Here is a 23845-nt window from a genome sequence, read left to right on the forward strand (position 1 = left end):
CAGTTTAGTGATGATTATGGAGCTCAGTTTAGTGATTATGGAGCTCAGTTTAGTGATGATTATGAGGCTCAGTTTAGTGATGATTATGGAGCTCAGTTTAGTGATGATTATGGAGCTCAGTTTAGTGATGATTATGGAGCTCAGTTTAGTGATGATTATGGAGCTCAGTTTAGTGATGATTATGGAGCTCAGTTTAGTGATGATTATGGAGCTCAGTTTAGTGATGATTATGGAGCTCAGTTTAGTGATGATTATGGAGCTCAGTTTAGTGATGATTATGGAGCTCAGTTTAGTGATGATTATGGAGCTCAGTTTAGTGATGATTATGGGGCTCAGTTTAGTGATGATTATGAGGCTCAGTTTAGTGATGATTATGGAGCTCAGTTTAGTGATGATTATGGAGCTCAGTTTAGTGATGATTATGGAGCTCAGTTTAGTGATGATTATGGGGCTCAGTTTAGTGATGATTATGAGGCTCAGTTTAGTGATGATTATGGAGCTCAGTTTAGTGATGATTATGGAGCTCAGTTTAGTGATGATTATGGAGCTCAGTTTAGTGATGATTATGGAGCTCAGTTTCGTGATGATTATGGAGCTCAGTTTAGTGATGATTATGGAGCTCAGTTTAGTGATGATTATGGAGCTCAGTTTAGTGATGATTATGGAGCTCAGTTTAGTGATGATTATGGAGCTCAGTTTAGTGATGATTATGGAGCTCAGTTTAGTGATGATTATGGAGCTCAGTTTAGTGATGATTATGGAGCTCAGTTTAGTGATGATTATGGAGCTCAGTTTAGTGATGATTATGGAGCTCAGTTTAGTGATGATTATGGAGCTCAGTTTAGTGATGATTATGGAGCTCAGTTTAGTGATGATTATGGAGCTCAGTTTAGTGATGATTATGGAGCTCAGTTTAGTGATGATTATGGAGCTCAGTTTAGTGATGATTATGGAGCTCAGTTTAGTGATGATTATGGAGCTCAGTTTAGTGATGATTATGGAGCTCAGTTTAGTGATGATTATGGAGCTCAGTTTAGTGATGATTATGGAGCTCAGTTTAGTGATTATGGAGCTCAGTTTAGTGATGATTACGGAGCTCAGTTTAGTGATGATTACGGAGCTCAGTTTAGTGATGATTACGGAGCTCAGTTTAGTGATGATTACGGAGCTAAGTTTAGTGATGATTACGGAGCTCAGTTTAGTGATTACGGAGCTCAGTTTAGTGATGATTACGGAGCTCAGTTTAGTGATGATTACGAGGCTCAGTTTCGTGATGATTATGGAGCTCAGTTTAGTGATGATCATGAGGCTCAGTTTAGTGATGATCATGAGGCTCAGTTTAGTGATGATTATGAGGCTCAGTTTAGTGATGATTATGGAGCTCAGTTTAGTGATGATTATGGAGCTCAGTTTAGTGATGATTATGGAGCTCAGTTTAATGATGATTATGAGGCTCAGTTTAGTGATGATTATGGAGCTCAGTTTAGTGATGATTATGAGGCTCAGTTTAGTGATGATTATGGAGCTCAGTTTAGTGATGATTATGGAGCTCAGTTTAGTGATGATTATGGAGCTCAGTTTAGTGATGATTATGAGGCTCAGTTTAGTGATGATTATGGAGCTCAGTTTAGTGATGATTATGGAGCTCAGTTTAGTGATGATTATGAGGCTCAGTTTAGTGATGATTATGAGGCTCAGTTTAGTGATGATTATGGAGCTCAGTTTAGTGATGATTATGAGGCTCAGTTTAGTGATGATTATGGAGCTCAGTTTAGTGATGATTATGGAGCTCAGTTTAGTGATGATTATGGAGCTCAGTTTAGTGATGATTATGGAGCTCAGTTTAGTGATGATTATGGAGCTCAGTTTAGTGATGATTATGGAGCTCAGTTTAGTGATGATTATGGAGCTCAGTTTAGTGATGATTATGGGGCTCAGTTTAGTGATGATTATGAGGCTCAGTTTAGTGATGATTATGGAGCTCAGTTTAGTGATGATTATGAGGCTCAGTTTAGTGATGATTATGGAGCTCAGTTTAGTGATGATTATGGAGCTCAGTTTAGTGATGATTATGGAGCTCAGTTTAGTGATGATTATGGAGCTCAGTTTAGTGATGATTATGGAGCTCAGTTTAGTGATGATTATGGAGCTCAGTTTAGTGATGATTATGGAGCTCAGTTTAGTGATGATTATGGAGCTCAGTTTAGTGATGATTATGAGGCTCAGTTTAGTGATGATTATGGAGCTCAGTTTAGTGATGATTATGGAGCTCAGTTTAGTGATGATTATGGAGCTCAGTTTAGTGATGATTATGGAGCTCAGTTTAGTGATGATTATGGAGCTCAGTTTAGTGATGATTATGGAGCTCAGTTTAGTGATTATGGAGCTCAGTTTAGTGATGATTATGGAGCTCAGTTTAGTGATGATTATGGAGCTCAGTTTAGTGATGATTATGGAGCTCAGTTTAGTGATGATTATGGAGCTCAGTTTAGTGATTATGGAGCTCAGTTTAGTGATGATTACGGAGCTCAGTTTAGTGATGATTACGGAGCTCAGTTTAGTGATGATTACGGAGCTCAGTTTAGTGATGATTACGGAGCTCAGTTTAGTGATGATTACGGAGCTCAGTTTAGTGATTACGGAGCTCAGTTTAGTGATGATTACGGAGCTCAGTTTAGTGATGATTACGAGGCTCAGTTTCGTGATGATTATGGAGCTCAGTTTAGTGATGATCATGAGGCTCAGTTTAGTGATGATCATGAGGCTCAGTTTAGTGATGATTATGAGGCTCAGTTTAGTGATGATTATGGGGCTCAGTTTAGTGATGATTATGGAGCTCAGTTTAGTGATGATTATGGAGCTCAGTTTAATGATGATTATGAGGCTCAGTTTAGTGATGATTATGGAGCTCAGTTTAGTGATGATTATGAGGCTCAGTTTAGTGATGATTATGGAGCTCAGTTTAGTGATGATTATGGAGCTCAGTTTAGTGATGATTATGGAGCTCAGTTTAGTGATGATTATGGAGCTCAGTTTAGTGATGATTATGAGGCTCAGTTTAGTGATGATTATGGAGCTCAGTTTAGTGATGATTATGGAGCTCAGTTTAGTGATGATTATGAGGCTCAGTTTAGTGATGATTATGGAGCTCAGTTTAGTGATGATTATGGAGCTCAGTTTAGTGATGATTATGGAGCTCAGTTTAGTGATGATTATGGAGCTCAGTTTAGTGATGATTATGGAGCTCAGTTTAGTGATGATTATGAGGCTCAGTTTAGTGATGATTATGAGGCTCAGTTTAGTGATGATTATGGGGCTCAGTTTAGTGATGATTATGGAGCTCAGTTTAGTGATGATTATGAGGCTCAGTTTAGTGATGATTATGGAGCTCAGTTTAGTGATGATTATGGAGCTCAGTTTAGTGATGATTATGGAGCTCAGTTTAGTGATGATTATGGAGCTCAGTTTAGTGATGATTATGGAGCTCAGTTTAGTGATGATTATGGAGCTCAGTTTAGTGATGATTATGGAGCTCAGTTTAGTGATGATTATGGAGCTCAGTTTAGTGATGATTATGGAGCTCAGTTTAGTGATGATTATGGAGCTCAGTTTAGTGATGATTATGAGGCTCAGTTTAGTGATGATTATGAGGCTCAGTTTAGTGATGATTATGAGGCTCAGTTTAGTGATGATTATGGGCTCAGTTTAGTGATGATTATGGAGCTCAGTTTAGTGATGATTATGAGGCTCAGTTTAGTGATGATTATGGAGCTCAGTTTAGTGATGATTATGGAGCTCAGTTTAGTGATGATTATGGAGCTCAGTTTAGTGATGATTATGGAGCTCAGTTTAGTGATGATTATGGAGCTCAGTTTAGTGATGATTATGAGGCTCAGTTTAGTGATGATTATGGAGCTCAGTTTAGTGATGATTATGAGGCTCAGTTTAGTGATGATTATGGAGCTCAGTTTAGTGATGATTATGGAGCTCAGTTTAGTGATGATTATGAGGCTCAGTTTAGTGATGATTATGGAGCTCAGTTTAGTGATGATTATGAGGCTCAGTTTAGTGATGATTATGGGGCTCAGTTTAGTGATGATTATGAGGCTCAGTTTAATGATGATTATGGGGCTCAGTTTAATGATGATTATGGTGACAGTGATTAGTTGCTTAATCTCTGTCATTGTTTCCTGCTAGATATTATTGACCCTGCCATCCTGCGGCCTGGAAGATTGGATAAGACGCTGTATGTTGGATTGCCTCTGGCCTCCGACCGATTCGCTATCCTCCAAACTCTGACCAAGGTAAAAAGCTCCAACAGCCCCATCCAGCCAAACACACTCAAGTGGCCATTCAATACTTGTAACTCTGGACAGAGAATAATGATAGGATATTTGGCAGTGTAGAGGATCATCGCTGATCTCTCTCCTGCCTCTCCGATGCCTGTGTGTTATTATCCGGTGATCTCACAGCATGCTACCTTTATTCAGTAGTTCTGGCACTAGTATAACATTGTTAGTCAACATTATGACAAATTGGGAAAGCTGCCAGATAGTTGTTGGAAAGAGAGAAACAACTGGTTCACTGGTGCCTTTTGGCGAGGGAAGTCACTCCCTCCCCCGCCCGCTTTCCTCCCCCTGTTCCCATCGCACCAGCCCGCTTCCCCTCTCCCCAGCCCGGTCCGACCTCAGTCCCATACTCAGTCAGATGCTGCCTCACCTCTGGAGTTCAGCTCTTTTGTCCATGTTTGAACCAAGGCTGTCATGAGGTCAGGAGCTGAGTGGCCCTGGCGGAACCCAAACTGAGAGTCACTGAGCAGGTTATTGCTAAGCAAGTGCTGCTTGATAGCACTGTTGATGACACCTTCCATCACTTTACTGATGATTGAGAGTAGGCTGATGGGGCGATAATTGGCCGGGTTGGATTTGTCCTGCTTTTTGTGTACAGGACATACTTGGGCCATTTTCCACATTGCAGGGTAGATGCCAGTGTTGTAGCTGTACTGGAACAGCTTGGCTAGGGGCACGGCAAGTTCTGGAGCACCGGTCTTCAGTACTGTTGCCGGGATATTGTTGCAGTATCCAGTGCCTTCAGTCGTTTCTTGATATCACGCAGAGTGAATCAAATTGGCTGAAGTCTGGCATTTGTGATGCTGGGGACTTCAGGAGGAGGCCGAGATGGATCATCAACTCGGCACTTCTGGCTGAAGATTGTTGCAAATGCTTCTGCCTTATCTTTCACACTGATGTGCTGGGCTCCCCCATCATTGAGGATGGGGATATTTGTGGAGCCACCTCCTCCAGTTAGTTGTTTAATTGTCCACCACCATTCACAACTGGATGTGGCAGGACTGCAGAGCTTAGATCTGATCTGTTGGTTATGGGATCGCTTAGCTCTGTCTATCGCATGCTGCTTACGCAGTTTGGCGTGCAGATAGTCCTGTGTTGTAGCATCACCAGGTTGACACCTCATTTTGAGGTATGCCTGGTGCTGCTCCTGTCATGCCTTCCTGCATCTTCATTGAACCAGGGTTGGTCTCCTGGCTTAATGGTAATGGTAGAGTGGGGGATATGCTGGGCCATGAGGTTACAGATTGTGGTTGAGTACAATTCTGCTGCTGCTGATGGCCCACAGCGCCTCATGGATGCCCAGTTTTGTGCTTCTAGATCTGTTCTGAGTCTGTCCCATTTAGCACGGTGATAGTGCCAAACCACATTGCGGGGGGGGGCGGGTTTCCAGCAGGCGCACTTCGTCACCACAAGGATTGTGAGGTAGTCACTCCCACCAATACTGTCATGGACAGATGCATCTGCGGCAGGCAGATTGGTGAAGACAAGGTCAAATATGTTTTCCCCTCTTGTTGGTTCCCCCACCACCTGCTGCAGACCCAGTCTAGCAGCTATGTCCTTTAGGACTTGGCCAGCTCGGTCAGTGGTGGTGCTACCGAGCCACTCACGGTGATGGACATTGAAGTCCCCCACCCAGAGTACATATTGTGCCTTTGCCACCCTCCGTGCTTCCTCCAAGTGCTGTTCAACATGGAGGAGTACTGAGTCATCAGCTGAGGGAGGGCAGTAGGTGGTAATCAGTAGGAGGTTTCCTCGGTCCATGTTTGACCTGATGCCATGAGACTTCATGGGGTCCAGAGTCAATGTTGAGTACTCCGAGAGCAACTCCCTCCCGACTGTATACCACTGTGCCACCACCTGTCTCGGGTCTGTCCTGCCGGTGGGACAGGACATACTGGGGAATGGTGATGGCAGAGTCTGGGACATTATCAGATATGATTCCGTGAGTATGACTATGTCAGGCTGTTGCTTGACTAGTCTGTGGGACAGCTCTCCCAACTTTGGCACAAGCCCCCAGATGTTAGTAAGGAGGACTTTGCATGGTCGACAGGGCTGGGTTTGCCGTTGTCGTTCCCGGTGCCTAGGTCGATGTCGGATGGTCCGTCCGGTTTCATTCCTCATTTTCTCTAGCGGTTTGATACAACTGAGTGGCTTGCAAGGCCATTTCAGAGGCCATGTAATCGTCAACCACATTGCTGTGGGCCTGGAGTCACATGTAGGCCAGACCAGGTAAGGACAGCAGATTTCCTTCCCTAAAGGACATTAGTGAATCAGATGGGTTTTTACAACAATCGACAATGGTTTCATGGTCATCATTACTGAGAGGAGCATTTTTTAAAATTCAGATATATTATTTGAATTTAAATTCTACCAGTGTCTGTGGTGGGAGTTTAACCCATGACCCCCAGCATTACCCTGGGCCTCTGGATTGTTAGTTCTGTGACATTACCACAACACCCACTGCCTCCTTTTGAGGACTGTATATGTGGTTGTATGTGAGGAGTGAGGTTTGAGGGGGTGTATATGGGGGGAGGTGGTTTGAGGGGGTGTGTTAGGGGTATATGTGCTGGTTCAGGGGGTATATTAGGGTGGAATATGAGGTATATTAGGGTGGTATATGAGGGTACATTTGGGTGGTATGGGGATGTATCTGGATGGTATATGGGGGAAATTTGATAGATGGGAGTATATTTGGGTGGTATATGGGGATATATCACCTGCTCTGCACCACCCGATGTTTAATTTGGGGTTTTTACAGTTTGGGACTCGCCCCCCCATGGACCCTGATGTTGATCTGTTCACGATCGCTACTGACCAGCGCTGCAACTGCTTCACGTGAGTTCAGCGATTTCTCACGTCTCCCCCGCCCCTTCCTCTCTCCCCCAATCACCCCTCTCTCCCCCGCCCCCCCCCCCCTCTCCCCCGCCCCCCCTCTCTCCCCCGCCCCCCCTCTCTCCCCCGCCCCCCCTCTCTCCCCCGCCCCCCCTCTCTCCCCCGCCCCCCCTCTCTCCCCCGCCCCCCCTCTCTCCCCCGCCCCCCCTCTCTCCCCCGCCCCCCCTCTCTCCCCCGCCCCCCCTCTCTCCCCCGCCCCCCCTCTCTCCCCCGCCCCCCCTCTCTCCCCCGCCCCCCCCCTCCCCCGCCCCCCCACCTCTCCCCCGCCCCCCCACCTCTCCCCCGCCCCCCCACCTCTCCCCCGCCCCCCCACCTCTCCCCCGCCCCCCCCTCTCTCCCCCGCCCCCCCCTCTCTCCCCCGCCCCCCCCTCTCTCCCCCGCCCCCCCCCTCTCTCCCCCGCCCCCCCCCTCTCTCTCCCACCCCACTCCTCCCCCTCTTCCCACCCCACTCTTCCCCCTGCCCCCCCCCCCCCCCTGTTGATGATGAGCTCTGTTGATTGTTTGTTTTCCTCTGCAGAGGTGCTGATCTGTCTGCGTTGGTACGTGAAGCTTCTGTTAATGCCCTGAGGGAGTACCTGTCTCACCGGTCTCCAGAGGCTGCCTCATGTAAGTTATTGTTAGTTTCTCCCTAAAGGGAGCTGCTTTTACACTCAGAGATACAGCTCCCCCCCACACCGCTTGTCTGCGAGTCCCCTCCCTATAGCTCCTACACCCCCTCCTGCCCCCAGCCCCAGATCCGGTACCTCCGCCCTTTCACCCTGTCTCTACCATCCCACTCACCTCCCTGGCCCCAAGCCTCCCTGTCTCCTCCCCTCCCCTGCCCCCAACTCTCCTGCCCCCACCTCTCCTCCACCTTCCCCCCACCTCCCCCAAAAAACCCGGTCGCTCCTCCCCCTCCCCAGTCTTCCACTCCCCCACTGCCCCATCCCAGTCTCCCAGTTTCCCCCTACTCCTCTGTTGGTCTCTGAGTCACTGCCTTTTTCCTGTTAGTCCTTTATTAACTGTTTTTAACTTTCAGCTTCCTGTTCGGGAATGCAAGTGGCACAGCAGCATTTTGAAGCAGCCTTCAAAAAAGTGAAACCTTCCGTGTCCAAAAAGGTGAGATGATAGAATAGTACCGAGAAGATAAGAAAGTGGAGCAGGCCCTTCAGTCATTCGATGTCATAGCTCATCTTCGATGTCAATCGCACCTTCCCGCACCTTCCCGCACCATCCCTTAGTGCCCAAAAATTTATTGACCTCTTAGATATACTCAACAAATGAGCCTCCACAGTCTCTGGGGTAGAGAATTCCAAAGATTCACAACCTTTGAAGAAATTTCTCCTCAACTCAGTCCAAAATGGCCAATCCCTCATTCCCCTTGTTCTGACTGTCTGCATGCAGCCAGGGGAATCAATTTTCATTCTGCTAAACTCCAAGGAATATAGGCCTAGCCTGCTTAATCTCTCCTCAAAAGACAATCTCCTCATTCCAGGAATTAGTCTCCTGAACCTTTATTGTGCTCCCTCTATGGTATGTATATCCTTCCTTAGGTAAGGAGACCAAAACTGCACGCAATACTCCAGGTATGGCCTCACCAATGCCCTGTGCAACTGTAGTAAAACCTCTTTACACTAATTGGCTTACTACTGGCAACACCTATGCAGTCATATTCAGCTGGCCTCTGACACCGGAAACATCAGAGGAATGTATGATGGCATTAAGAGAGCTTTTGGACCAACCATCAAGAAGATCGTCCCCCTCAAGTCTAAATCAGGGGAGACAATCACTGACCAACGCAAGCAAATGGACCGCTGGGTTGAGCACCACCTGGAACTGTACTCCAGGGAAAATGTTGTCACTGAGACTGCCCTCAATGCAGCCCAGTCTCTGCCAGTCATGGATGAGCTGGACGTACAGCCAACAAAATCAGAACTCAGTGATGCCATTGATTCTCTAGTCAGCGGAAAAGCCCCTGAGAAGGACGGCATTACCCCTGAAATAATCAAGAGTGTTAAGCCTGCTATACTTTCAGCACTGTACAAACTGCTTTGCCTGTGCTGGGACGAGGGAGCAGTACCCCAGGACATGCGCAGTGCCAATATCATCACCCTCACAAAGAACAAAGGTGACCGCGGTGACTGCAACAACTACCGTGGAATCTCCCTGCTCAGCATAGTGGGAAAAGTCTTCGCTTGAGTCGCTTTAAACAGGCTCCAGAAGCTGGCTGAGCGTGTCTACCCTGAGACACAGTGTGGCTTTCGAGCAGAGAGATCCACCATTGACATGCTGTTCTCCCTTCGGCAGCTACAGGAGAAATGCTGAGAACAACAGATGCCCCTCTACGTTGCTTTCATTGATCTCACCAAAGCCTTTGACTTCAGCAGACGTGGTCTCTTCAGACTACTAGAAAAGATCGGATGTCCACCAAAGCTACTAAGTATCATCACCTCATTCCATGACAATATGAAAGGCACAATTCAACATGGTGGCTCCTCATCAGAGCCCTTTCCTATCCTGAGTGGCGTGAAACAGGGCTGTGTTCTCACACCTACACTGTTTGGGATCTTCTTCTCCCTGCTGCTCTCACACGCGTTCAAGTCTTCAGAAGAAGGAATTTTCCTCCACACAAGATCAGATGGCAGGTTGTTCAACCTTGCCAGTCTCAGAGCGAAGACCAATGTTCGGAAAGTCCTCATCAGGGAACTCCTCTTTGCTGACTATGCTGCTCTAACATCTCACACTGAAGAGTGCCTGCAGAGTCTCATCGACAGGTTTGCGGCTGCCTGCACCGAATTTGGCCTAACCATCAGCCTCAAGAAAATGAACATCATGGGACAGGACGTCAGAAATGCTCCATCCATCAATATCGGCGACCATGCTCTGGAAGTGGTTCGAGAGTTCACCTACCTAGGCTCAACTATCACCAGTAACCTGTCTCTCGATGCAGAAATCAACAAGCGCATGGGAAAGGCTTTCACTGCTATGTCCACACTGGCCAAGAGAGTGTGGGAAAATGGCGCACTGACACGGAACACAAAAGTCCGAGTGTATCAAGCCTGTGTCCTCAGTACCTTGCTCTATGGCAGCGAGGCCTGGACAACGTATGTCAGCCAAGAGCGACGTCTCAATTCATTCCATCTTCGCTGCCTCCAGAGAATCCTTGGCATCAGGTGGCAGGACCGTTTCTCCAACACAGAAGTCCTCGAGGCGGCCAACATCCCCAGCATATACACACTACAGAGTCAGCAGCGCTTGAGATGGCTTGGCCATGTGAGCCGCATGGAAGATGGCAGGATCCCCAAAGACACATTGTACAGTGAGCTCGCCACTGGTATCAGACCCACCGGCCGTCCATGTCTCCGCTTTAAAGACGTCTGCAAACGCGACATGAAATCCTGTGACATTGATCACAAGTCGTGGGAGTCAGTTGCCAGCGTTCGCCAGAGCTGGCGGGCAGCCATAAAGGCGGGACTAAAATGTGGCGAGTCGAAGAGACTTAGCAGTTGGCAGGAAAAAAGACAGAGGCGCAAGGGGAGAGCCAACTGTGCAACAGCCCCAACAAACAAATTTCTCTGCAGCACCTGTGGAAGAGCCTGTCACTCCAGAATTGGCCTTTATAGCCACTCCAGGCGCTGCTTCACAAACCACTGACCACCTCCAGGCGCGTATCCATCGTCTCTCGAGATAAGGAGGCCAAAGAAGACCGTTCCAGACATTAGGTCACACTCAAGGTGTGCCAATACCATTCACTATAGCTTCAGCATTCAGTGCGCTGTCTGGTGGAAATGTTATGACTTTCCCCAGCAAAAGAGTTTGGGGAGCTCCTGTATCCCTCAGTATAACTATAGGTTTACCTGCCTCACTTGAGGGATAAGGAGTTACTTTTCCTTTTGACAAGAATTCCCTATAACTTTCAGGTATCTTATTCTCAACCCCAACACTCACATTGGTTTTTGTATTTGGTCTTACAGCTGCAGTCAGAGCTACAGCCTGATCTGCTGTACTCTTGGTCAGGGCCCCTTTCTCTGCATTGACTTTGTGTACCCTAATAGGTCCCATGGGTTTACGCCGCAGCTTCCAGCATTCTGCATGAAGATGTTCCACCTTGTGACAATGTTAACACTTAGGCTTTCGGACCTCACTTCCACCCTCAGCATCTTCCTTTCTGGCCTGGGGAGGAGATCCCGGGGGTTCCCAGTTGTCCCCTTCTTGTCCCTGGCTACTTGCCTTCCTTTCATCCTCCCACCTTCTGTCCTTCTCGGATTTGTGGGGGTGACAGACAAAGGGTTTGGGTTTATAAACAAGCTCGTTATTGTCAATTTCCACTGCTGTCTAGCTGTTGATACCTTCTGGTTCTCTACGTGAGTTACTGATGGAGGGAATGAATTTTTAAATTCTTCCAGAATTAATTCCCGAAGGTGCTCATACGTGGCTTCTACCTTTTAAAGCCCGCATCCAACGAATAAAATTAATTTGCTTTACCGTCTCAAATTCTGTATAAGTTTGCCTGGACAGGCTCCGAAGATTCCAAAATTTCTGCCAGTACGCTTCAGGGACTCACTCATAAGCAGCGAGAATAGCCTTTTTTGTCATCTCATAATCTGCAGCAACCTCCTCAGAAAGCATGGCATAAACGTCTTGAGCTCTGCCCATCAACCTGCTTTGCATAAGCAGTGTCCAGTTTTCCTTCGGCCACTTCATCTTTTTGGCTGTCTGTTCGAAAGAAATGAAAAATGCCTCCATGTCCCTTTCCTCAAACTTAGGGAGAGCTTGTACAAATTTCACTGGGACCGGAGGTGAAGTCAGATATTACCCCACCAGAACTTTCACTGGAATCAGTACCACCTCTTCGTCTGAGTTCCATGTTTTTAACTTCAAATTCCCTTCATTCTCTTTTTCTTCGAAATACTCTCTCTTTTTCAAATATAGTCTTCTTCATTGTTAATACTGTTTCAAGCACAAGTTTTTTCATTTCTAATTTCAACTGAATCCTAGCTAATTCGACTGAATCCCAGGCTGAATCCAAGCTAATTCGACTGAATCCTAGCTAATTCGACTGAAAACTAGACTGAGTCCTAGCTAATTCGACTGAATCCTAGCTGATTCGACTGAATCCTAGCTGATTCGACTGAATCCTAGCTGATTCGACTGAATCCTAGCTGATTCGACTGAATCCTAGCGAATTCGACTGAATCCTAGCTAATTCAATTGAATCCTAGACTGAATCCTAGTTAATTCAACTGAATCCTAGCTAATTCAACTGAATCCCAGAGTGAATCCTAGCTAATTCAACTGATTCCTAGCTAATTTGACTGAATCCTAGACTGAGTCCTAGCTAATTCGACTGAATCCTAACTAATTCAACGGAATCCTAGCTAATTCAACTGGATCCTTGACTGAATCCTAGCTAATTCAACTGGATCCTTGACTGAATCCTAGCTAATTCGACTGAATCCTAGACTGAGTCCTAGCTAATTCGACTGAATCCTAGACTGAGTCCTAGCTAATTCGACTGAATCCTAGACTGAGTCCTAGCTAATTCGACTGAATCCTAGACTGAGTCCTAGCTAATTCAACTGAATCCTAGCTAATTCAACTGAATCCTAGCTAATTCAACTGAATCCTAGCTAATTCAACTGAATCCTAGCTAATTCAACTGAATCCTAAACTGAATCCTAGCTAATTCGACTGAACCCCAGCTAATTCGACTTAAATCTAGCTAATTCGACTTAAATCTAGCTAATTCGTCTGAGTCCCAGCTAATTCGACTGAATCCTAGCTAATTCGACTGAATCCTAGCTAATTCGACTGAATCCTAGCTAATTCGACTGAATCCTAGCTAATTCGACTAAATCCTAACTAATTCAACCGAATCCCAGCTAATTCAACTGGATCCTTGACTGAATCCTAGCTAATTCAACTGGATCCTTGACTGAATCCTAGACAATTCAATTGAATCCTAGACTGAATCCTAGCTAATTCAACTGAATCCCAGAGTGAATCCTAGCTAATTCAACTGATTCCTAGCTAATTTGACTGAATCCTAACTAATTCAACCGAATCCCAGCTAATTCAACTGGATCCTTGACTGAATCCTAGCTAATTCGACTGAATCCTAGCTAATTCGACTGGATCCGAGCTAATTCGACTGAATCCAAGACTGAATCCTAGCTAATTCGACTGAATCCTAGCTAATTCGACTGAATCCTAGCTAATTCGACTGAATCCTGGACTGAAATCTAGCTAATTCATCTGAATCCAAGCCAATTCGACTGAATCCTAGCTAATTCGACTGAATCCAGCTAATTTGACTGAATCCTAGCTAATTCGACTTAATCCTAGACTGAATCATAGCTAATTCGACTGAATCCTAGAGTGAATCATAGCTAATTCAACTGAATCCAAGCGAATTCGACTTAATCCTAGACTGAATCATAGCTAATTCGACTGAATCCTAGAGTGAATCCTAGATAATTGAACTGAATCCTAGCTAATTAGACTGTATCCTAGATGCTAATTCGACTGTATCCTAGACGCTAATTCGACTGAATCATGGCACATTCATCTGAATCCTAAAGTGAAACCTAGCTAATTCATCTGAATCCTAGACTGAATCATTGCTAATTCGACTGAATCATAGCTAATTCGACTGAATCCTAGACTGAATACTAGCTAATTCATCTGAATCCTAGCTAATTCAACTGAATCATAGCTAATTCGACTGAATCCTAGACTGAATCCTAGCTAATTCATCTGAATCCTAGACTGAATCATTGCTAATTCGACTGAATCATAGCTAATTCGACTGAATCCTAGACTGAATCCTAGCTAATTCATCTGAATCCTAGCTAATTCAACTGAATCATAGCTAATTCGACTGAATCCCAGACTGAATCCTAGCTAGTTCGACTGAACCCCAGACTGAATCCTAGCTAATTCGACTGAATCCCAGACTGAATCCTAGCTAATTCGACTGAATCCCAGACTGAATCCTAGCTAGTTCGACTGAACCCCAGACTGAATCCTAGCTAATTCGACTGAAACCCAGACTGAATCCCAGCTAATTCGACTGAATCCCACTGAATCCTAGCTAATTCGACTGAATTCCAGACTGAATCCTAGCTAATTCGACTGAATTCCAGACTGAATCCTAGCTAATTCGACTGAATCCCAGACTGAATCCTAGCTAATTCAACTGAATCCTAGCTAATTCAACTGAATCCTAGCTAATTCAACTGAATCCTAGCTAATTCGACTGAACCCCAGCTAATTCGACTTAAATCTAGCTAATTCGACTTAAATCTAGCTAATTCGTCTGAGTCCCAGCTAATTCATCTGAATCCTAGCTAATTCGACTGAATCCTAGCTAATTCGACTAAATCCTAGACTGAGTCCTAGCTAATTCGACTGAATCCTAGACTGAATCCTAGACAATTCAATTGAATCCTAGACTGAATCCTAGCTAATTCAACTGAATCCCAGAGTGAATCCTAGCTAATTCAACTGATTCCTAGCTAATTTGACTGAATCCTAACTAATTCAACCGAATCCCAGCTAATTCAACTGGATCCTTGACTGAATCCTAGCTAATTCAACTGGATCCTTGACTGAATCCTAGCTAATTCGACTGGATCCGAGCTAATTCGACTGAATCCAAGACTGAATCCTAGCTAATTCGACTGAATCCTAGCTAATTCGACTGAATCCTAGCTAATTCGACTGAATCCTAGCTAATTCGACTGAATCCTAGCTAATTCGACTGAATCCTGGACTGAAATCTAGCTAATTCATCTGAATCCAAGCCAATTCGACTGAATCCTAGCTAATTCGACTGAATCCAGCTAATTTGACTGAATCCTAGCTAATTCGACTGAGTCCTAGAGTGAATCCTAGCTAATTCAACTGAATCCAAGCGAATTCGACTTAATCCTAGACTGAATCATAGCTAATTCGACTGAATCCTAGACTGAATCATAGCTAATTCGACTGAATCCTAGACTGAATCATAGCGAATTCGACTGAATCCTAGACTGAATCATAGCTAATTCGACTGAATCCTAGACTGAATCATAGCTAATTCGACTGAATCCTAGCTAATTCGACTGAATCCTAGCTAATTCGACTGAATCCTAGCTAATTTGACTGAATCCTAGCTAATTTGACTGAATCCTTCCTAATTCCACTGTATCCTCGTCTGAGTCCCAGCTAATTCGACTGAATCCTAGCTAATTCGACTGAATCCTAGCTAATTCGACTGAATCCTAGCTAATTCGACTGAATCCGAGCTAATTCGACTGAATCCTAGACTGAGTCCTAGCTAATTCGACTGAATCCTAGATTGAATCCTAGACAATTCAATTGAATCCTAGACTGAATCCTAGCTAATTCAACTGAATCCCAGAGTGAATCCTAGCTAATTCAACTGATTCCTAGCTAATTTGACTGAATCCTAACTAATTCAACCGAATCCTAGCTAATTCAACTGGATCCTAGCTAATTCAACTGGATCCTTGACTGAATCCTAGCTAATTCAACTGGATCCTTGACTGAATCCTAGCTAATTCAACTGGATCCTTGACTGAATCCTAGCTAATTCGACTGGATCTGAGCTAATTCGACTGAATCCAAGACTGAATCCTAGCTAATTCGACTGAATCCTAGCTAATTCGACTGAATCCTAGCTAATTCGACTGAATCTAAGCTAATTCGACTGAATCTAAGCTAATTCGACTGAATCCAAGCTAATTCGACTGAATCCAAGCTAATTCGACTGAATCCTAGCTAATTCGACTGAATCCTAGCTAATTCGACTGAATCCTAGCTAATTCGACTGAATCCTAGCTAATTCGACTGAATCCTAGCTAATTCGACTGAATCCTAGCTAATTCGACTGAATCCTAGCTAATTCGACTGAATCCTAGCTAATTCGACTGAATCCTAGACTGAATCCTAGCTAATTCGACTGAATCCTAGACTGAATCCTAGCTAATTCGACTGAATCCTAGCTAATTGAACTGAATCCTGGCTAATTCGACTGAATCCTAGACTGAATCCTAGCTAATTCAACTGAATCCTAGCTAATTGGACTGTATCCTAGACTGAATCCTAGCTAATTCGACTGAATCATGGCTCATTCATCTGAATCCTAAAGTGAAACCTAGCTAATTCATCTGAATCCTAGCTAATTCGACTGAATCCTAGCTAATTCGACTGAATCCGAGCTAATTCATCTGAATCCTAGCTAATTCGACTGAATCCTAGCTAGTTCGACTGAATCCCAGACTGAATCCTAGCTAATTCGACTGAATCCCAGACTGAATCCTAGCTAATACGACTGAATCCCAGACTGAATCCTAGACTGAATCCTAACTAATTCGACTGAATCCTAACTAATTCGACTGAATCCTAGCTAATTCGACTGAATCCTAGCTAATTCGACTGAATCCTAGCTAATTCGACTGAACCCCAGCTAATTCGACTTAAATCTAGCTAATTCGACTTAAATCTAGCTAATTCGACTTAAATCTAGCTAATTCGAATGAATCCTAGCTAATTCGACTGAATCCTAGACTGAATCCTTCCTAATTCCGCTGTATCCTCAACTGAGTCCGAGCTAATTCATCTGAATCCTAGCTAATTCAACTGAATGCTAGCCTGATTCCTAGCGAATTCGACTGAATCCTAGACTGAATCCTAGCGAATTCGACTGAATCCTAGCTAATTCAACTGAATCCTAGACTGAATCCTAGCTAATTCAACGGAATCCTAGACTGAATCCTAGCTAATTCAACTGAATCCTGGACTGAATCCCAGCTAATTCCACTGAATCCTAGCTAATTCCACTGAATCCTCGCTAATTCAACTGATTCCTAGACTGAGTCCTCGCTAATTCAACTGAATCCTAGCTAATTCCACTGAATCCTAGACTTAGTCCTAGCTAATTCGACTGAATCCTAGCTAATTCGACTGGATCCTTGACTGAATCCAAGCTAATTCGACTGAATCCTAGCTAATTTGACTGAATCCTAGCCTGATTCCTAGCTAATTCGACTGAATCCTAGCTAATTCTACTGAATCCTAGACTGAATCCTAGCTAATTGAACTGAATCCTAGACTGAATCATTGCTAATTCGACAGAATTCTAGCTAATTCGACTGAATCATAGCTAATTCGACTGAATCCTAGATGCTAATTCGACTGTATCCTAGACGCTAATTCGACTGAATCATGGCTCATTCATCTGAATCCTAAAGTGAAACCTAGCTAATTCATCTGAATCCTAGACTGAATCATTGCTAATTCGACAGAATTCTAGCTAATTCGACTGAATCATAGCTAATTCGACTGAATCCTAGACTGAATCCTAGCTAATTCATCTGAATCCTAGACTGAATCATTGCTAATTCGACTGAATCATTGCTAATTCGACTGAATCCTAGACTGAATCCTAGCTAATTCATCTGAATCCTAGCTAATTCAACTGAATCATAGCTAATTCGACTGAATCCCAGACTGAATCCTAGCTAATTCAACTGAATCCCAGACTGAATCCTAGCTAGTTCGACTGAACCCCAGACTGAATCCTAGCTAATTCGACTGAATCCCAGACTGAATCCTAGCTAATTCGACTGAATCCCAGACTGAATCCTAGCTAGTTCGACTGAACCCCAGACTGAATCCTAGCTAGTTCGACTGAACCCCAGACTGAATCCTAGCTAATTCGACTGAATCCCAGACTGAATCCTAGCTAATTCGACTGAATTCCAGACTGAATCCTAGCTAATTCGACTGAATCCCAGACTGAATCCTAGCTAATTCAACTGAATCCTAGCTAATTCAACTGAACCCCAGCTAATTCGACTTAAATCTAGCTAATTCGACTTAAATCTAGCTAATTCTACTTAAATCTAGCTAATTCGACTGAATCCTAGCTAATTCGACTGAATCCTAGACTGAATCCTTCCTAATTCCACTGTATCCTCGTCTGAGTCCCAGCTAATTCATCTGAATCCTAGCTAATTCGACTAAATCCAAGACGGAGTCCTAGCTAATTCGACTGAATCCTAGACAATTCAATTGAATCCTAGACTGAATCCTAGCTAATTCAACTGAATCCCAGAGTGAATCCTAGCTAATTCAACTGATTCCTAGCTAATTTGACTGAATCCTAACTAATTCAACTGAATCCTAGCTAATTCAACTGGATCCTTGACTGAATCCTAGCTAATTCAACTGGATCCTTGACTGAATCCTAGCTAATTCGACTGGATCCGAGCTAATTCGACTGAATCCAAGACTGAATCCTAGCTAATTCGACTGAATCCTAGCTAATTTGACTGAATCCTGGACTGAAATCTAGCTAATTCATCTGAATCCAAGCCAATTCGACTGAATCCAGCTAATTTGACTGAATCCTAGCTAATTCGACTGAGTCCTAGAGTGAATCCTAGCTAATTCAACTGAATCCAAGCGAATTCGACTTAATCCTAGACTGAATCATAGCTAATTCGACTGAATCCTAGACTGAATCATAGCTAATTCGACTGAATCCTAGACTGAATCATAGCGAATTCGACTGAATCCTAGCTAATCCGACTGAATCCTAGACTGAATCATAGCTAATTTGACTGAATCCTAGACTGAATCCTAGCTAATTTGACTGAATCCTAGCTAATTTGACTGAATCCTAGACTGAATCCTTCCTAATTCCACTGTATCCTCGTCTGAGTCCCAGCTAATTCATCTGAATCCTAGCTAATTCGACTGAATCCTAGCTAATTCGACTAAATCCTAGACTGAGTCCTAGCTAATTCGACTGAATCCTAGACTGAATCCTAGACAATTCAATTGAATCCTAGACTGAATCCTAGCTAATTCAACTGAATCCCAGAGTGAATCCTAGCTAATTCAACTGATTCCTAGCTAATTCAACCGAATCCTAACTAATTCAACCGAATCCTAACTAATTCAACCGAATCCTAGCTAATTCAACTGGATCCTAGCTAATTCAACTGGATCCTTGACTGAATCCTAGCTAATTCAACTGGATCCTTGACTGAATCCTAGCTAATTCAACTGGATCCTTGACTGAATCCTAGCTAATTCGACTGGATCCGAGCTAATTCGACTGAATCCAAGACTGAATCCTAGCTAATTCGACTGAATCCTAGCTAATTCGACTGAATCCTAGCTAATTCGACTGAATCCTGGCTAATTCGACTGAATCCTGGCTAATTCGACTGAATCCTAGACTGAATCCTAGCTAATTCAACTGAATCCTAGCTAATTGGACTGTATCCTAGACTGAAACCTAGCTAATTCGACTGAATCATGGCTCATTCATCTGAATCCTAAAGTGAAACCTAGCTAATTCATCTGAATCCTAGCTAATTCAACTGAATCCTAGACTGAATCATTGCTAATTCGACTGAATCCTAGCTAATTCGACTGAATCCTAGCTAATTCGACTGAATCCGAGCTAATTCATCTGAATCCTAGCTAATTCAACTGAATCCTAGCTAGTTCGACTGAATCCCAGACTGAATCCTAGCTAATTCGACTGAATCCCAGACTGAATCCTAGCTAATTCGACTGAATCCCAGACTGAATCCTAGACTGAATCCTAACTAATTCGACTGAATCCTAACTAATTCGACTGAATCCTAACTAATTCGACTGAATCCTAGCTAATTCGACTGAATCCTAGCTAATTCGACTGAATCCTAGCTAATTCGACTGAATCCTAGCTAATTCGACTGAATCCTAGCTAATTCGACTGAACCCCAGCTAATTCGACTTAAATCTAGCTAATTCGACTTAAATCTAGCTAATTCGACTTAAATCTAGCTAATTCGACTGAATCCTAGACTGAATCCTTCCTAATTCCGCTGTATCCTCAACTGAGTCCTAGCTAATTCATCTGAATCCTAGCTAATTCAACTGAATCCTAGCCTGATTCCTAGCGAATTCGACTGAATCCTAGACTGAATCCTAGCTAATTCAACTGAATCCTGGACTGAATCCCAGCTAATTCCACTGAATCCTAGCTAATTCCACTGAATCCTAGCTAATTCCACTGAATCCTAGCTAATTCCACTGAATCCTCGCTAATTCAACTGAATCCTAGACTGAGTCCTCGCTAATTCAACTGAATCCTAGCTAATTCCACTGAATCCTAGACTTAGTCCTAGCTAATTCGACTGAATCCTAGCTAATTCGACTGGATCCTTGACTGAATCCAAGCTAATTCGACTGAATCCTAGCTAATTTGACTGAATCCTAGCCTGATTCCTAGCTAATTCGACTGAATCCTAGCTAATTCTACTGAATCCTAGACTGAATCCTAGATAATTGAACTGAATCCTAGCTAATTAGACTGTATCCTAGATGCTAATTCGACTGTATCCTAGACGCTAATTCGACTGAATCATGGCTCATTCATCTGAATCCTAAAGTGAAACCTAGCTAATTCATCTGAATCCTAGACTGAATCATTGCTAATTCGACTGAATCATAGCTAATTCGACTGAATCCTAGACTGAATACTAGCTAATTCATCTGAATCCTAGCTAATTCAACTGAATCATAGCTAATTCGACTGAATCCTAGACTGAATCCTAGCTAATTCATCTGAATCCTAGACTGAATCATTGCTAATTCGACTGAATCATAGCTAATTCGACTGAATCCTAGACTGAATCCTAGCTAATTCATCTGAATCCTAGCTAATTCAACTGAATCATAGCTAATTCGACTGAATCCCAGACTGAATCCTAGCTAGTTCGACTGAACCCCAGACTGAATCCTAGCTAATTCGACTGAATCCCAGACTGAATCCTAGCTAATTCGACTGAATCCCAGACTGAATCCTAGCTAGTTCGACTGAACCCCAGACTGAATCCTAGCTAATTCAACTGAATCCCAGACTGAATCCTAGCTAGTTCGACTGAATCCCAGACTGAATCCTAGCTAATTCGACTGAATCCCAGACTGAATCCTAGCTAATTCGACTGAATTCCAGACTGAATCCTAGCTAATTCGACTGAATCCCAGACTGAATCCTAGCTAATTCAACTGAATCCTAGCTAATTCAACTGAATCCTAGCTAATTCAACTGAACCCCAGCTAATTCGACTTAAATCTAGCTAATTCGACTTAAATCTAGCTAATTCGACTTAAATCTAGCTAATTCTACTTAAATCTAGCTAATTCTACTTAAATCTAGCTAATTCGACTGAATCCCAGCTAATTTGACTGAATCCTAGACTGAATCCTTCCTAATTCCACTGTATCCTCGTCTGAGTCCCAGCTAATTCATCTGAATCCTAGCTAATTCGACTGAATCCTAGCTAATTCGACTAAATCCTAGACGGAGTCCTAGCTAATTCGACTGAATCCTAGACTGAATCCTAGACTGAATCTTAGACAATTCAATTGAATCCTAGACTGAATCCTAGACAATTCAATTGAATCCTAGACTGAATCCTAGCTAATTCGACTGAACCCCAGCTAATTCGACTTAAATCTAGCTAATTCGACTTTAATCTAGCTAATTCGACTTAAATCTAGCTAATTCGACTGAATCCTAGCTAATTCGACTGAATCCTAGACTGAATCCTTCCTAATTCCGCTGTATCCTCAACTGAGTCCTAGCTAATTCATCTGAATCCTAGCTAATTCAACTGAATCCTAGCCTGATTCCTAGCGAATTCGACTGAATCCTAGACTGAATCCTAGCTAATTCAACTGAATCCTGGACTGAATCCCAGCTCATTCCACTGAATCCCAGCTAATTCCACTGAATCCCAGCTAATTCCACTGAATCCTCGCTAATTCAACTGAATCCTAGACTGAGTCCTCGCTAATTCAACTGAATCCTAGCTAATTCCACTGAATCCTAGACTTAGTACTAGCTAATTCGACTGAATCCTAGCTAATTCGACTGAATCCTAGACTGAATCCTTCCTAATTCCGCTGTATCCTCAACTGAGTCCGAGCTAATTCATCTGAATCCTAGCTAATTCAACTGAATGCTAGCCTGATTCCTAGCGAATTCGACTGAATCCTAGACTGAATCCTAGCGAATTCGACTGAATCCTAGACTGAATCCTAGCTAATTCAACTGAATCCTAGACTGAATCCTAGCTAATTCAACGGAATCCTAGACTGAATCCTAGCTAATTCAACTGAATCCTGGACTGAATCCCAGCTAATTCCACTGAATCCTAGCTAATTCCACTGAATCCTCGCTAATTCAACTGATTCCTAGACTGAGTCCTCGCTAATTCAACTGAATCCTAGCTAATTCCACTGAATCCTAGACTTAGTCCTAGCTAATTCGACTGAATCCTAGCTAATTCGACTGGATCCTTGACTGAATCCAAGCTAATTCGACTGAATCCTAGCTAATTTGACTGAATCCTAGCCTGATTCCTAGCTAATTCGACTGAATCCTAGCTAATTCTACTGAATCCTAGACTGAATCCTAGCTAATTGAACTGAATCCTAGCTAATTAGACTGTATCCTAGATGCTAATTCGACTGTATCCTAGACGCTAATTCGACTGAATCATGGCTCATTCATCTGAATCCTAAAGTGAAACCTAGCTAATTCATCTGAATCCTAGACTGAATCATTGCTAATTCGACAGAATTCTAGCTAATTCGACTGAATCATAGCTAATTCGACTGAATCCTAGACTGAATCCTAGCTAATTCATCTGAATCCTAGACTGAATCATTGCTAATTCGACTGAATCATAGCTAATTCGACTGAATCCTAGACTGAATCCTAGCTAATTCATCTGAATCCTAGCTAATTCAACTGAATCATAGCTAATTCGACTGAATCCCAGACTGAATCCTAGCTAATTCGACTGAACCCCAGACTGAATCCTAGCTAATTCGACTGAATCCCAGACTGAATCCTAGCTAATTCGACTGAATCCCAGACTGAATCCTAGCTAGTTCGACTGAACCCCAGACTGAATCCTAGCTAATTCAACTGAATCCCAGACTGAATCCTAGCTAGTTCGACTGAATCCCAGACTGAATCCTAGCTAATTCGACTGAATCCCAGACTGAATCCTAGCTAATTCGACTGAATCCCAGACTGAATCCTAGCTAATTCGACTGAATTCCAGACTGAATCCTAGCTAATTCGACTGAATTCCAGACTGAATCCTAGCTAATTCGACTGAATTCCAGACTGAATCCTAGCTAATTCGACTGAATTCCAGACTGAATCCTAGCTAATTCGACTGAATCCCAGACTGAATCCTAGCTAATTCAACTGAATCCTAGCTAATTCAACTGAATCCTAGCTAATTCAACTGAACCCCAGCTAATTCGACTTAAATCTAGCTAATTCGACTTAAATCTAGCTAATTCGACTTAAATCTAGCTAATTCGACTTAAATCTAGCTAATTCTACTTAAATCTAGCTAATTCGACTGAATCCCAGCTAATTTGACTGAATCCTAGACTGAATCCTTCCTAATTCCACTGTATCCTCATCTGAGTCCCAGCTAATTCATCTGAATCCTAGCTAATTCGACTGAATCCTAGCTAATTCGACTAAATCCTTGACGGAGTCCTAGCTAATTCGACTGAATCCTAGACTG

General features: G+C 43.4%; 1 protein-coding gene across 1 annotated transcript in view; it reads left to right on the forward strand.

Moving 5' to 3' along the window:
* Positions 1-1101: 1101 nt before the first annotated feature.
* LOC137364641 (nuclear valosin-containing protein-like) overlaps positions 1102-23845 on the forward strand; it is a gene marked incomplete at its 5' end in the record, with an annotated part of 81276 nt that continues 58532 nt past the window's right edge. Inside the window, 6 exons of the mRNA XM_068027718.1 lie at positions 1102-1332; positions 2629-2773; positions 4198-4304; positions 7108-7184; positions 7759-7847; positions 8260-8339. Coding sequence (XP_067883819.1) covers positions 1102-1332; positions 2629-2773; positions 4198-4304; positions 7108-7184; positions 7759-7847; positions 8260-8339 — 729 coding nt within the window. The remainder of the gene's footprint in view (positions 1333-2628; positions 2774-4197; positions 4305-7107; positions 7185-7758; positions 7848-8259; positions 8340-23845) is intronic.

Source organism: Heterodontus francisci, unplaced genomic scaffold (genome assembly GCF_036365525.1).
Source record: "Heterodontus francisci isolate sHetFra1 unplaced genomic scaffold, sHetFra1.hap1 HAP1_SCAFFOLD_781, whole genome shotgun sequence".
In the NCBI taxonomy this organism is placed as follows: Eukaryota; Metazoa; Chordata; class Chondrichthyes; order Heterodontiformes; family Heterodontidae; genus Heterodontus; species Heterodontus francisci.